Genomic DNA, 14,557 nt, shown 5'->3' with positions numbered 1-14,557 from the left:
AACTAAACAGATGTTTGGCTTTGTTTACTTACAATCAGCCCATATAAACATGTATTTATTGGAAAATGAGCTGTTTACATCTGCTATGCAAAGAAAATGGGCCCTAAAAAGACTGGGTGCTGCTGCAATTGACTGTGTATCAAAATGCCCGATGCTGCATGACAGAACAAAGCTTATTTGCATATATAGTGCATTGCAACATATTTTTGTCCAAAGCATAAGTGGAATACCTTGTGGCAGTCCTGCTAATAAAGGTAAGATTTTAATTTGCATAAAGCAAGTTTAAAACATACATGAAAATGATTTGCTGGGGAAAACTTAAATAGTCTGCTGCTTACTTGATATAATGATAAACGAGTCGTTCAGTAAACAGATTGGCTTTTGTAATGTGGAACTGTGGTAATAGATCTAATTTCATATGCAGCTTTATAAATAGCAGGATTTAGTTTCCAGATAAAATTATTGTAGTAGGCAAAAGTATTTGTAATATGTTCAAAACCAAATTCAGAGTTGGTGTATGGTTATTTTTACCTTTTAAGTTTCCTAGTATATGATACAGCCATTGATTTGTGTTGGGAAGAGGACAGCAGCCAATAATCTGCTTGCATATTAGACCTGAAGAATTAGGGCAGTCAACAAGTCATTTGTGGAAAACAATTTCTTTATGAGCTTGGACATATTTTAAAACAGCAGTAGGAAAAGCCTAAGTGCTCAAGCTTGGTATTTTCCACATTTTCCCCCCAGTTTTACTGCTTTTTCTGTGCTCTTCATGATAACAAGTTCATGTACAAAGAATGTGATTCTCATGGTGAGGTTAGAATTGAAACTGTGCCTATAAAACTTTCCTTGTGATTAAAACTTTAAAAAGCTACCTGCATTGTTCGGCACCTGTGCTATGAACAGAGTTTAGGAGTCCTAATCTTTTTTTTTTAGTCTCGGATGGCTACAAAGACCAATTCTAACACATACAAACTCAGGCTTAGATAATTGTCACTCCAGTTTACTTGCCTACAATATGTCCCTGGGTGAATTTTGTGTGCGGGCATAGTTTTGGTTGAAGAAATGTGCTTTGTCCCCATTGAATTAAACACAGTTGCATTATCTGATGCCCATGGAATGCTACTTCTTAGCCTGTACTGTTCCTTGGAAGGAGTGAAGGAATAGTTGCTGTGAGCAGACCCTAATTTACAAGGTTGTTGTGGTTCCTCAGAATATGGAGAAATAGAAATGGCATCTGCTGGGCTGAGTGGAGAGGGACAGATAGATGGTTGCACATAATCAGAGATGGGGAATAGTTAGCCTGCAGTAAGGAGCTGCAGGTTGTATGTAGGAATGAAGATCATCTGGGTTAAAGAAAGATCTGAGGTAAAGGAGCTTGCCTTAGGGCAAGGGGAGGAGTTTGGCTCAGAGCTTTGGTGTTTGGATTAACCTGATGTTTAACTAATTGGTTATACAACTTTAAATTACTTTAATCCTTTTTACTGTGAGGCATAACCAAGCCTAGAATGAGTGGAACTTGTTTTTTTTGTTGGCTGTTTTAGAGAGATTTTCTTGTAAACTATGGTGTTGAGTACTCCTTGTTCCACGTGGCAGTTGTAATAAGCCACATATTCAGAAGTAGTTGGTTTCATGGAGAATGTGGTGAAATTTATGGTAAGCCTTACATAATATTGAATAACCATGTGAAATCATGCTATACATTCAAATTGTTTGGTGTAGAAATTCTGCTTTCTACTGAGAGCGTTTTACAGTGGTAAAGTCATGGTCTTGAGCCACGATGCAGGTTGTTCATCACCCAAACTCGTGCTGACAGTGATGCTTGTTGAGAATGCTGGATCCATTCTCACTGCCACCTTTGTGTTGATCTGCTTGCCCTGTGGTTCTGGGGCTCCTAGCTTGTTAGCCAAAACTTGAGCTCATGCAGAGGGAGCATGAGGGAAGTGTCAGGAGGAAAAAAACCAGTGGCATTGAAAAGGGAAGTAAAAAGCAGCTGCTTTTGGCAAGCCAAAACTTTTGCTGAAGTTGATAGTACAGCTTAAATTATGTCTTAAAAAAAATCACAATATCTAAGTGCTTTAAAAAGCCAGTGTTCCACACATCTTGTCCTGACTCACTGTGTGCTGTGAACCCCCAAGTCAGCCTGCATAGCTAGGGTCTAATTTACTTGTCATATGCTGCACCCCTGCTGTTGGCCTGAGTCATAGGAGTGTAGTGAGGAGCTTCAGCAGCAGTATTGACTTTGGGAGTTTCCAGCTGTCCTTTCTCTCTCTCTTTCCTTGTGCCAGAAAAGCTATTTATACAACCATTCTAGAACTGGATTTCAGATCCATTTAAACTGATCCAATTCAAATTGCTTATTTTTTAAAAAACATATAGTCAGCAGCTTTTCTTTTCTGTGTTTACAACTTGTGCCTGCAAACATTTGTCCAAACAATTGTAAGAATGCAAAGTGCTGCGATGCCAGGAAGGAAGGGGGATGCTTAAATGCCATTGCCATGGAAGCTGAATAGTACTGGACGTGACATGGCTTGTTGCAGCGGTGTATTCTGGTCAGCTCTTCGAAGATAACAGCCCTGCAGTTGAAGAAATGCTTCCTTAAGCAAAGGAGAATAAGCGATGCAAACCTGTATCTGCAGTGCTGAAAGAAGGCATTAATGAATCCTTATGTGCCTAGTTTGGCACTTTGCCAAACAGACTCTGTCAGATTAACTGATGGAGAATTCAGTGATTTTTATTTTTTTATTAATTTTGTCTCTAACTTCACAATACAGAGTGTTCAGCCGTAATCTGTGCTTAAAGCATTTGTGTTTTTGTGGTGGCGAGGTGGAGCCTCTCTGATGGATTCTTAGAACCGTCCTTACTGCTAAAGGCTGGGCTCTCGATTGTTCCTGGCTCGCTGCATAGCAACTGATTGGCACATGTGGAGGAGAGCCTCCCGGAGCGATTATCACCTCTGAGCTGGCAGATCAGAGCAGCAGCTAAGAGGCAGCAAGCACCTACCATTATCCGGTTAGAGTACACAAAGCTTCAACTGATCTTTGTAGTGCTTTTGGGAGAGGGGCAGGCAGGTCGCTGCTGTCACACCCTTCTGCCCTGGTCTGTTGAGGTGATGTTTTAGGGCTGGAATCTGTGCACATGCTTGGGTGTTTTGCTGAGTAACGTTTAGAGCACCTTGCTGTTTCATAGTCTAGTTGAGAATTCTGTTGACTAGTTTGCATCGATCTGGAAGATTTTTTGTTTTCTCTGTGTAGAAAGCTGCAGACAAGATCTTGACTAGGAGTTAGTATTGATGAAGCATTCTTCTTTTTATTTGTTTGCTTGTGGTTTTTTTTTCGTTTTTTGTTCTTTTTTTGTGAGAGCATTATGGTTAATACTTGTCTTTGAAGATGTTCAAAAGATGTTCATAAGTGTTTCTAGGTTCTCTGAGATCACACTTGGGTCTTCTTTGAAAGTAAAAATAGAATTTTGTAATAAAAATGCCCTAATGGGAAATATCAAGGCTAGACTAGATGGGCTCTGAGCAGCCTGGCCTATTGGAATGTGTCTGCCTATGGCACAAGGGTTGGAACTAGATCTAAAATATCCCTTCCAACCCAAACCTGTCTTTCTAAGAGAAGTCTTTGAACAGTTAGCTAACTCAAGATTGGGAAACAGGTACTCTCCTGTTTTGAAATCCTTGAAAAGGCAAGTGAACAGCAGCAATTTCCTACGGCAGCCGTTCATTAGAAATATTGCCTAATAACGATTCAGAAGTAGAGTGTAAAAGTAATTGCTGTTGAAGCATTGCTAAGGAAATACTTGTTAAATGTGAATTTCTTCCTACTGTAAAAACTTCATGTTTCTAAACATAAACCCTCATCCTCTGCTCTTGATTTTCCCATAGCCTGCTTCTGTAGCATTCTTCCCAAACTTCCATGCACTCCATGGACCCACATCTTGTATGTTGTTTGACATAGGGTTTTGCTAGATGCTGAGTGAGGAAAAAAAGCCAAGTCTTCATCAAACAGTGGCAGTTTTAATTTTTGTGTGCAGTTTAACATGGCTTGCCTTCACAGGCTTTGTGCTGGGTTTGATGGGAAAGAAGTTAAAATAATAACATAAGCAAACTTTCCCTGAAAAAGAAGTCGTGTGAAGTGTTGATGAAGTCACTGCCATGAGATGCCATCAGTAAAACAGCAGCCCTGCTACACGCTGAACTTGAGACAGTTTGGTATAGACATAAAGAATTTCTTTTCTCTCTCTTGCCTGAGGAAATAGCACAGTTTTTTTTTGTCCACTACAGACTTAAAATACCTTAAATTGCAGCAAGTAAATAATTCAAGGTAGATGTAAGGCAAATTTTCCAGTGGAGGTGATAATGTAGCATTTAAGTAGATTGCCTGAGGCACAATAAAAGGGCATCACTGGATGCCTTTAATAGATGAAATATCTCTCAGGAAAGTTATAGGTATAGTGTTTGGGGGATTGGATTAAATGAAGTCCCTTCTAATTTTATTTTGGCTATGATTTTTAATTAGTTTGGGTCATGACAGAGTTGGCTGAGAAAATGTCAGTTGGGTTGGACTGGCTAAATAGTTCTGTTTGCTCAGATCAACTCTACCATTTTTCTAATTTAAAAAATTTCCAATGATTCAGGCTGACAATTTCAGAGAGTATTATTAGCTTTTTAAAATGAGTTGTCAACACAGATGTCATTTTGAAGAAGATTAATTCTAGTAACTTTTAAAATATTGCAATTCCACAATGTGCGGATTGTGTTGTAGAGCTATTACTTTTCTGGCAGTACTAGGATCTAAGACCTTTGTGTTAAAGTCAGATAAATGGTTTACATCCAGATTTTTATGTGATGATTTTTCAGAGGTGGTATTTCATGTTAGTTTGCCCTTATATTGGATACCGTTGCCTCTTCCCTAGCTTCTAGATCAACTAATTTATAAACTTACTAGATCTAAATTGTTATCTTAAACAACATCTGAGCCTGTGGAGCATGTCCTTGAGGTCTGCACATTCCCACCAAAGGAAAGCAAGGTAGTGTAGATATTGATGGTGGAATTTGACAACTGTCCCTTCCCCATACTGTCTTTTCTGGTACTCAGACCAGCAGGCCAACTGCTCTGGAAACAGTGTAGTGGAGGGGCACAAAAAAAAAGGTCTGTCATAGTTGAAACTTGAGGTGCTGTAGTTCTGTGATGGCAAACAATTTGTCAAAACTTCATTTTCCTTTTGGTTGCTTGTCAGGATAGCCCACAGTGCCAGGCCCTCTGTGTAGGATGGTCCTGGGCATCCTTGGTGGGATACAGAGGCCTCACTGGAGCACCAGTTTTCCTTCTCAATATGGCTGTGTTATCACTTTGTGTCTCCATTACTGTTGTCTTCCATTTAATCCTTCAGGTTCACTTCTACAAGGTCAGTTTATTGCTAGTCTAGTTGCAGGTGATGTTTACACGTTCTGTAAACTAAAAAGGAGTGAAATAAGCACTTTCTTCCTATTGTTGTCTGACAACCTGTCTTGCTTTATCAGTAAACCATAAGTTTCTGTGAAGGTGAGGCACTAATCCCACAACAGTAATGTGAGTCAATCATCTAATTTTGTGTAGCATGATTTTAACATCAAAGACAGCGAATTCCTCAAGGTATAAACCACAGAAAATGCAAACAGGATGGGGAATACTCCAGGACTGTGTTGGACTGTGCAAGCTGGGAAAGTACATTAAATGAGCACTTCCATGGCCTTATTTGTTGATGTTTACAGTTGTGTAAAATGGGACAGGGTCAGTGTTTCCAGGACAAAGAAGATGCTGAAGAATGCATACACACATAATCCTTGAGTACAACAGTGGGTTGCAGCCAGCTTCGTGAGAAAGAGAATGAGCTGCTCTTGTTCTTCTTTCTGTCCAGAGAGCTAATGTAAAATACCGGAGAAATCTGTTAGGAGATTTGACAAGCATTTCAATGAAGACACCAACTTTGGTGGCTCCACATTTCCAGTGGTAAACACTGGAATACATGAGTTTTTTTCAAGGAAAAGGGGAATCATGTGTATGCATATATAACCCAGATAAAAATTGGGCATTTGAGGTTATTACAATATGCCTGTTCTTCAGTTGTCTTCATGAACAGTCACCAGTTCTGTGTAAGTAAAGCAGAAGTTTTCCCTAGGGACCTTGCTGGGAATATTTGTCTGTGGGAGTTCTAAGGTTAGTACTTTCTTCTTTTTAGTCAAAACTCCTACTCCCTAATAACATACACTATTACCATGCAATGCCTTTTCCAGTGAGGAATATGCCTCAGCATTTTGTTTTTAATGTAGACTGATGCTTTTTACTTAGGCCTTGCGAGAGGTTTTAAGTGTTGAAATTTACATTTGTAATTCTTTATTAGATACCAAATTCTTTGGACTCTAAAAATTATAGGATGCATCATATAACTTATTTGTAACTGTCACAGAGTTATATAGGTGCTGTTACTTTGTGAACTACTGGATTTGTGGTTAGCTTGGTCAGGGTAATTTAAACTCCTCTGACATGATCTTCACATTACTGATATTTAAAAACAGTATAAAAAAACTGGACAGCTTCTGGAATATTTTGTTGTGGGTTTTTTTTTTTTTGTAACTTGAGAATAGAATTTGAAAACATGCAAGCTTGGACATGCAAACAAACTGAGATGGCAGAGAGGAGACAGATTTAGAAGTCTGGGAACCCTCTGAGTTCTGTTTTAAAACTTCTGTCATTCTGGGAAGTGGGATACTAAAATAGTTTGAAGATTGTAATTGCTACAGGATCAAAGACAGAAACTGACACGCAGAGAGTTGAGTTTTGTGTGTTTTCATCCCCAAAAAAGTTAATTCTGCATATATGGGGCTGATGCTCCTCAATTACTGTTCCTCCATCATTGAGTGTTGCTTTGTTTCTAGCTCATCTCTCAGCAAATTGAATGCTGATATTCATGCCAATCATACAAGAGTGTATTGAGTTCAGCAGCACAATCCCAAGGCAAAGAAAACTTTGCCTGCTTTGAGAGGTGTATCAGAGGCCTCCATTTTTCTAAACAGACTCTCTTTCAACAGAAGGAATTTTTGTCCCCAGTAATGCCACTGCTGGAGTACCCTGGCACGGTGTGCTCACAGCCACGCTCTGGAGGCTGGTACCTCTAAACGTGTGTTTTATTCGAGGAGATGTGGTGGGTGATGTCAGATGCCACTTAGCTCAGTGCCTGGCTCCGACAGAAGCCAACAGTCAATGCCTGATGCAGAGACAAGTAATAGCTAGGGTGGCCCGTCTCCGGAGCTTCAAACTTTTTTTTTGGCTAAGAAGAAACTCTGAGCTTCTGTAATAAAGTATTTATGATACGAAGTTTTTCTCTCTGTTGTTGGACACAGCATGCAAGTATGGTGGGAGATGAAACAGTGATTCTCTCCACTACCCTCACCCCCTGGACAACTAGAGTAGTCAAAAATACAATACTGTATTTCTGTATCAAATGTCCTTTTAATGTCAGAGATAAAATAGCGAGGTAATATTTTTGTTTTCTTGCATATCTGTCCACCTTTCTATTATGTATAAGAATATGTACATTTCTTTTGTAGCCACGTCATGAATACTTTAATGTACCAGTGTACTAAATGGCTTCATTCATCATGCATGCAGAATTTCAGAGGAGATAGACCTGTGACTTACTCATGACAGAACATTATCATCAGCTTGCTGAATCCAGTCATCCTGAATCTAATAGAATGCCACAACCATTCTCTGCTGTTGTACTTTCCTCTTCCCCCTCTGTTTTACAGTGTTGTCTCTTCACATGTCTCATTTCAACAAAACTTGTGCTTGTTGCCATATGGTTTAACTTTTTTATTGTGTGTAAGCTTGAAGTCCTATGCTTAAAAGTTCTATAGCATTTTCTGAGCTAAACATCTATATACTGCAATACCTATATTGTGACATCACTCAACCCACATTTATCCTTTAAATAGGTTGTGGTGGTATTTAAACATATTCTTAAATTAAGTCTGTAGTTGAAGTTAAGACTTACAGAGAAAATAGTGAAGGAGAAGTATCATGTGGAATGTGTATACACACAAGTATTAAATAATGCTGAATGAATTTCTGTGTAGACCATGCATCTTAATTGAAGGTGCAAATAACACTATCCCTTTCTGAAGACTGGCACAATAGTGTGACTGACCTTACAAAAAGGAGAGGGGCAGAATTGATTAGGTCAAAGAGAATGATGGCTAAATATGAAATTAATACATTTGTATTTAAATGTGCAGAACGCTCTTGTGAGTAATTTAACAGTTACTGCCACTGAAAGAGAGAACAACATCATTTTTTGACAAATGGCTAATGGAATAATAGAATTATTAATGTTGGAAAAGACCTCTTAGCCTATTGAGTCCAACCATTAATGATTAGAGTTGGAAAGATCTAAGTCCATTAACAGAATACTTGCAATATGCCTCCTTAAATTGGCATTTCCAGTTTTAAATGCAGGCTGCCTTGTTTAGGGGAGAACTGCCACGAGGGTGAATATAAGTGCATTCAGTTGAAAAGTGGGCAGTGAGAGGGCATGCAATGCATCCTGTTTGTAACCTAAAACCAGTGCTGATTCTGAAAATTGTTTCCTTGAGTTATCGTGGAGGCAGTTACTAAAACCAACCACAAACAAGCTAGTTCCCTGTACTATATGTGGTAATGCACTACCTTCCAAATGTTAAACTGACAAAAAAAATGGGAGATTTAGGGGATTAGACAAAAGATTTGGATTGAATTTGCAGCATTCTGAAATCTTAGAAAACAAGATCATAGGAGTGGTTTTCCATTTCCAAGTTTGCCTTTTTTCTGTAAGCCATTAACAATGTGTTTGGATGTCTGGTTAATGCTGCTTTAGCCTGCATTATTTCATGCCTGTTGGCTTAAAATGCTGTGCATTGAGCTGTAATGAGATGCTGTTTTTCTTGTTATCTGTATACAGCTGCTTGCTTCTAAATGACTAGGTAATGAATTAGCTTTTCTGGCATGTTTGAAATAAAGTATTGCATGCACTTTTGTCTCATGTGAATGACTTTTTTCCTCAGCTGTGTTCTGATATTTCAAATTTGTTGTTTGCCTTGGGTGATTCTGAGCTGCAGGTAGTATCTAACACTGCAGAATGTTTTACCTAAGAATTGGATAAAATGTTGGATGCTTAGTAAAACAGAAAATGTGAACAAAACATAATTCATTCTGTTTGTTTCTGAAAAGTAATAATTAATGAAGTTATTCTTCTAGCAAAAGACATTAGCCTTTAGGTGTTCCTTGAGATTATATTATTCATGAGGAAGGCACATCTGTCCCAAGATTACTGCTTTAGTAATAAAAAAATTAAAATATGTCTGAGTTCTATGGGTGATGTGTCTGTGGACAAGTAGCTAATGTCCTTGAAATAGGTTGCTTTTAATGGTTATCCAGTGACCTTGATTTACTTGAAAAAATGAAAAAATGTAGTGTTTAAGTATATGCCTGCTGAAAATAATTTCAGACTTCGAAATGGCAGTGAAAACAACAATGCTAAACTGCTCTAAAAACAGTGGCAGCACTGCTCTCTATTTCCTCACACTATAAAAAAACTTTGTTTTCAGGTAACTTTGTAAATATCCTGTTGCACTCCTGCGTAATTCATAAGTGCCCTCTGCTGTCTTATCAATTTAAAATTAAAACGTGAATTTATATCAAATATTTGAAGACCCTGAAATGCTTGAGAAGTTGTATTCTTGTAGAATGCTCTTGAGTTCTGGTGCCACAGTTAGTTAACAGTATAGGATTTCTTGGGTAAAATGCCTTACCTTGGTGGATAGGGGAGGTGTGTGTCTTCTAAAATGAATGCAACAAAGTAATCTGGGAATATAATATGAAAAGTTTATTAGAAATGCTGCATAGCCATTTCTTCAGTCAGTGCCTCCTGTTGGGGATTCGTTGAAATACGTGTGTAAATCTTTAATCCTGCCACCCTGTCTGGCTTTGTCGAGGTCACTGCAGTTCCAAGAATATTTAAATATTGCATCAGTGAGGGAAAAAACCAAGCCAGCATTACATCTTTATTACACCAAGTATCTTGTTTTCAGATTTACCTTGCCTTTTTATTGCAATTTTTTATTTCCTGCTGGATTTTAGAAGCCATCTCAATATGCCTGTTCCAAGCTCTGACTGATTTTTGAATGAAGTTGCCTTAAAGTATCATAGCTTGTTCCATCACTGCTGAATCACCTTATACCTGAGCTGAATGATCATAGTAAACTTGATCATTTTGTGCCACATAGTCAAGGCTGACAGAGACAATATTCTGATGTTGTTTGCAAGGTTTGAGGTGTTTGATTTTGTGTTTTACCGACGTTATTTTTCTAATAAATATTTGCAAAGCAGTTGAAAAATAATTTGTTGGCTGCCTTAACTGTTATCTGCCTTTTATTTCTGCTGCATGACATGTCTTGTTTTAGGATGCTAAAGTAAGTTTTTCATACTCTTGATGTTAAAGCTTTTGTTTTGATGCGGACACAGTATCCCCTTTTATTTATCATGGCATTGTTAATTAAAAAATAGTTATTAAAAAAACCCTCAGCCTAATGTTTCTAGTTTAAACCATTTCTTTTCAGATGCTATGGAAGCAATGAATGCAAAACTGTTGATAATTTTTTGGAATTTGGTATTAAACACATTTCTCTGAATCTAAGGAAAGCTTTCTAAGATTAGAATTAACCTAAAACTTTATGCCTGGTGTGGAAAAATAAAATTCCTGTCCTAAAAACTCCTCCCTCTTTAAAAGGGATCAGTTTGACACCAGGCATATGAAGGTACCGTGACCTGCTTTTATTAATGAAACATGGGATCACTGTATAAAAAAACAAACAAACCAAAACTCTTTTATAAAGATGTTAAGGGATACTGTATCCTATTTGCATCTGTGCTTTCATTCATCCACTTCTTTGTTATTCCCGAACGGATTTTTGAGACCCTTGAAACAATTCACCGCAAAATTCACTGACTCCATTGCAAACTCCTTCCCCATCCCTCCCCAGTTCCTGTCTCTGTTACTCGCTTGTGATTTGTCCCCTGCTGGTAGATCTAAATTGTTTTATTTTTATTATGCTTAAGGGCAATAAAATCTACCAGCTATTCTTGTGAACCACGGCAATCTAATTAACAGCTCTGTGAAAAGTGCAGCTAAACACCATGTTTGCAAACTGCAGTGCTTCCATGTTTCCATGTCTGTTCAGCTTTCTTTTTCAACTCAGCATCTTCCATACTAACTCGTGTACAGTGCTGCTCAGTAGAAACAGTGTTCATTTACTACTGTCTCAAATTTTCCCTCCCTAGGAAGCAGAGACCCCACGTAGTGTACTTGAAGAAATTGGATTGACATAAACCTTCTCTTCAGCTGATGCCATCTCAGTGTTTCATACTGTAAATGTTCACTGCCTTCATTGTAATGTTTAGCTAATGGTGTAAGATGCTGTTTGTCAGTATTACTGTTTTGCTAAGCTGCTTCATTCAGGCCTACAAGAAAAATACAAAAATACTTCTTTTTGGAAAGGGAACAAGAAACCTAAGTTCAAAATTTATAAATGAAAGGGAATTAGATTTAAATTGACTCAGTGTTTCCCTTCACTGAATTTATAGGAAAATTGCATTTGACTTCGATAAGCCTACTGTTTTTTATAAGCCAACTTGACTTCAGGAAATAAATGTATTATTATGACATAAGCATAGCCTACCTAAATCAAAAGAATCTACATGGACAACTCCAAATATGAAATATTATGGTGTAGAAATTGTGTTTATGCAACCAAAGAATTTGTTCATCTACATTTTAGTCACCACTTGTGATTATTCTGCTTATTTCAGTTGTTGCATAATGATTGGAAATATCTGTTTACTACGGAATTTGTCATTATACCAAAGAATCCTGCCAGGATCTGCATATCAAACTGGTAAAAAACTGTTCAAGTGATAACTGCTTTTCTAAGAAAACTGATCAACTCACTAGACATAAAGGGGTATTTTAGTGTAGCTACCTTGAGCAAAACTCTGCAAGTTACTATACTTCAAAGGGAATGCATGTAGGAGAGAAGGAAAACCAACCCAGACTGAATAAGGAAACTGTTTTTAGGTCTGATATTAGCTTGCTTTGACCATGAACACAAGAAAAGGAGGTCAGCTTTCTAACTGAATAGAGAGATGCATAATGAAAACTGAGTATTTTCAAAGATAGGAAAGAAGAAGCTTTACAGAAGGGACCTTTTATTATTTTCTTTTGAAGTCTACCAATTAATTTGTATTTTTTGGTGTTTTGTAGTTATGCTTTATTGGGTGTATAGGTACCTTTAGGACACACAGAGTGTCAAAATCATTTAACTGCTTTTCTTGATCAACACATTAATTATGTGATACATCCCTTACAATGCTCCTGCGTGCTGTAGTTGAACCAACGAATTTGCAGTGAGAGCTCTTAAACATTAGATTTGTATAGTATTTTCACTACAAATCATGTAAACTGATATCCAGTAATATTTAGTCACTTTGAGCAGTCTCTTAGGACTGAGCCTGTTTCACTAGCAGAAATGTGACCCCTGTGTGATTTTGAGGGAGACAGTGGGAGTCTACGCCTGGGAGTAGCCAAGTTCTGTTGCCTGTCCCCTCCCTCTCCACCCAGACACCTTTCCCTAGGAGTTTTGGCTTGTTCGCTTGAGTGGTGCCGCGTTTTCACAGCTCAGCTCCGGCAGTGCTGCTGGCAGCAGCACTCGTGTGGCAGCTGGAGAGTGGCTTCAGTCGTACCAGCCACAGGAAGAGTGCAGCAGTGCTGCTTCTGAGGCCCCTGATCCAGAGCCCAGCAGCAATGCTCGAGCCGGCGGAGCGGCAGCCGGGCCCAGGCTGCGTGTGCCGCTCCTGTGGCAGTACCAGGGGGGTGCCTGTGACCTCAAGCCGTTAGAACTCGTCTGTGGATGCCTATTCCTGCATTTGCACACAGATTCCAGATGACCAGAGACTGTTTTTTGTCCCAGGGCACTTACCCAGCGCACAGTGGGGATAGATGAGGGTAGAGGGGTAGCGAAAGGACCCTGTGTGTGAGATTGTAGTGGTAAAAGGGATTTAAGTCAAACTAGAAGCAATTTTATATGTATTAAACATGTTTTTAAAGTTTACACTGTCACTTGTATGTGCTTGGCTGGATTAAGCTTCGTTGTGATCGTGACAAACTGTTTGACCTCTGTCTGTCACATTGGTTTAGTTGTAATAAATGTCCATTTTTACACCATTGCTGTGTTTATATGTAATTAGTGCCTGTATTCACAGAGGAAAGAAGAGGCCACTCAGTGCTGGCTTAAAAAAAAAGGGAAATTTTATTACAGTGCTTAACCTGTTCTTGAGCACTTCATTAAAAAATGTTGAGGATACTGTGTCCAAGTTTAGTTATTTACATCCATTTAAATTGTAGAGAAAGCAATAAGTTAGCAAGTTTTTGGAAAGCTTGCCACATTAAACATTAAATTTATTTAAGTGGATGATAAATTGATGGGGTAGTACCACTTCATTTGAAAATTAAACCACATGTTGAGAGAGATTTCTGGGTAATAGAGACTGAATATTCAGTTCTTTTCATAGAATTCTGAACAAATCAATGCAATGTTTACAATCCTGGTCTCAACCAAAAATATGTCAGATGAATCTGTTCTCCACCTTTCCAGAAGAACTGAACTGCTTGATGTTATCAGCAAAAGCATGGGGGAAAATTAACATCTTCGGGCATTTCCGAAATCAATTTGAAAAGTAATTCTGGTGTTTGAATTTCCTGTCTTGTGTGGAAGGGTTGGGAAGAGCTAAAGAATAAGTAGGAATTTCTGGATTGTACAGGCAAGTTGATTGTTGTCTTGAGCGTCTTCAACTTCACTGACTTAAGTCTTTAACTCAGAGAGGCCTTCCTAAACACTTGCTGTTCCTTTTGGGGTAAGGCCACAGCGAGGGTCACCCTGTGGCTGCCTCTGTCAAGTTCCCACAGGGAACCCTGGGTTACGGTTGTCCAGCTTGCTTTGCAGTCTGTCCCACAGCTCGACAAAGTGTTACCTGTCCATGTCATGTCAGTTTTGGTTTTCAACCATAGGTACTCAGTTCACCTGATACATCAGTGCTGAGCAGGAGTGGATGTGGAATAACTCGGGTTCATTTTAATTACGAGCTTACAGTGAAAGCAAAATGAGCTGCACTCTTTGGATGATGTACGAAATTAAGCTTTTAGGTTGTTAACTATCATAAACTTCCATCTTTCATGTTTTGTAAGAAGTGCTGATCCAGGACAGGAAGCAATAGCATGTTTTAGCAGGCTCTTGCATGTCTTTAGAAAAAAAACAAGTTATTTAGCGCACAGGAATGTCACTGGTAAACCGGAGGGCAGTTTCCAATACACTGATCGTGCTAATGCAAAACTGGATGCAAAATGGCCATGCTGTCATCACAGGGCATAAAAGTGGGAGAGGAGTCACTTGGGATGCACTTTGGACAATGTGCCCTATACACAAGGGCTG

At 38.7% G+C, this 14,557-nt stretch overlaps 1 protein-coding gene across 8 annotated transcripts in view; it reads left to right on the top strand.

Moving 5' to 3' along the window:
- AP1S2 (adaptor related protein complex 1 subunit sigma 2) overlaps positions 1-13,295 on the top strand; it is a 31,175-nt gene extending 17,880 nt beyond the window's left edge. For 2 of the 8 annotated variants that reach the window (XM_038131109.1, XM_038131118.1), the window contains one exon: positions 11,355-13,295. In XM_038131109.1, coding sequence (XP_037987037.1) covers positions 11,355-11,402 — 48 coding nt within the window. In that variant the 3' untranslated portion in view covers positions 11,403-13,295. Of the gene's footprint in view, positions 1-7,588; positions 9,047-10,477; positions 10,487-11,354 lie in introns of those variants that run through there. The other 6 variants (XR_005256217.1, XM_038131098.1, XM_038131151.1 and 3 more) reach the window with 6 other exon arrangements.
- Positions 13,296-14,557: the final 1,262 nt, after the last annotated feature.

The sequence above is a fragment of the Motacilla alba genome, chromosome 1, assembly GCF_015832195.1.
Source record: "Motacilla alba alba isolate MOTALB_02 chromosome 1, Motacilla_alba_V1.0_pri, whole genome shotgun sequence".
In the NCBI taxonomy this organism is placed as follows: Eukaryota; Metazoa; Chordata; class Aves; order Passeriformes; family Motacillidae; genus Motacilla; species Motacilla alba.
This window is presented reverse-complemented; position numbering and strand designations above follow the sequence as displayed.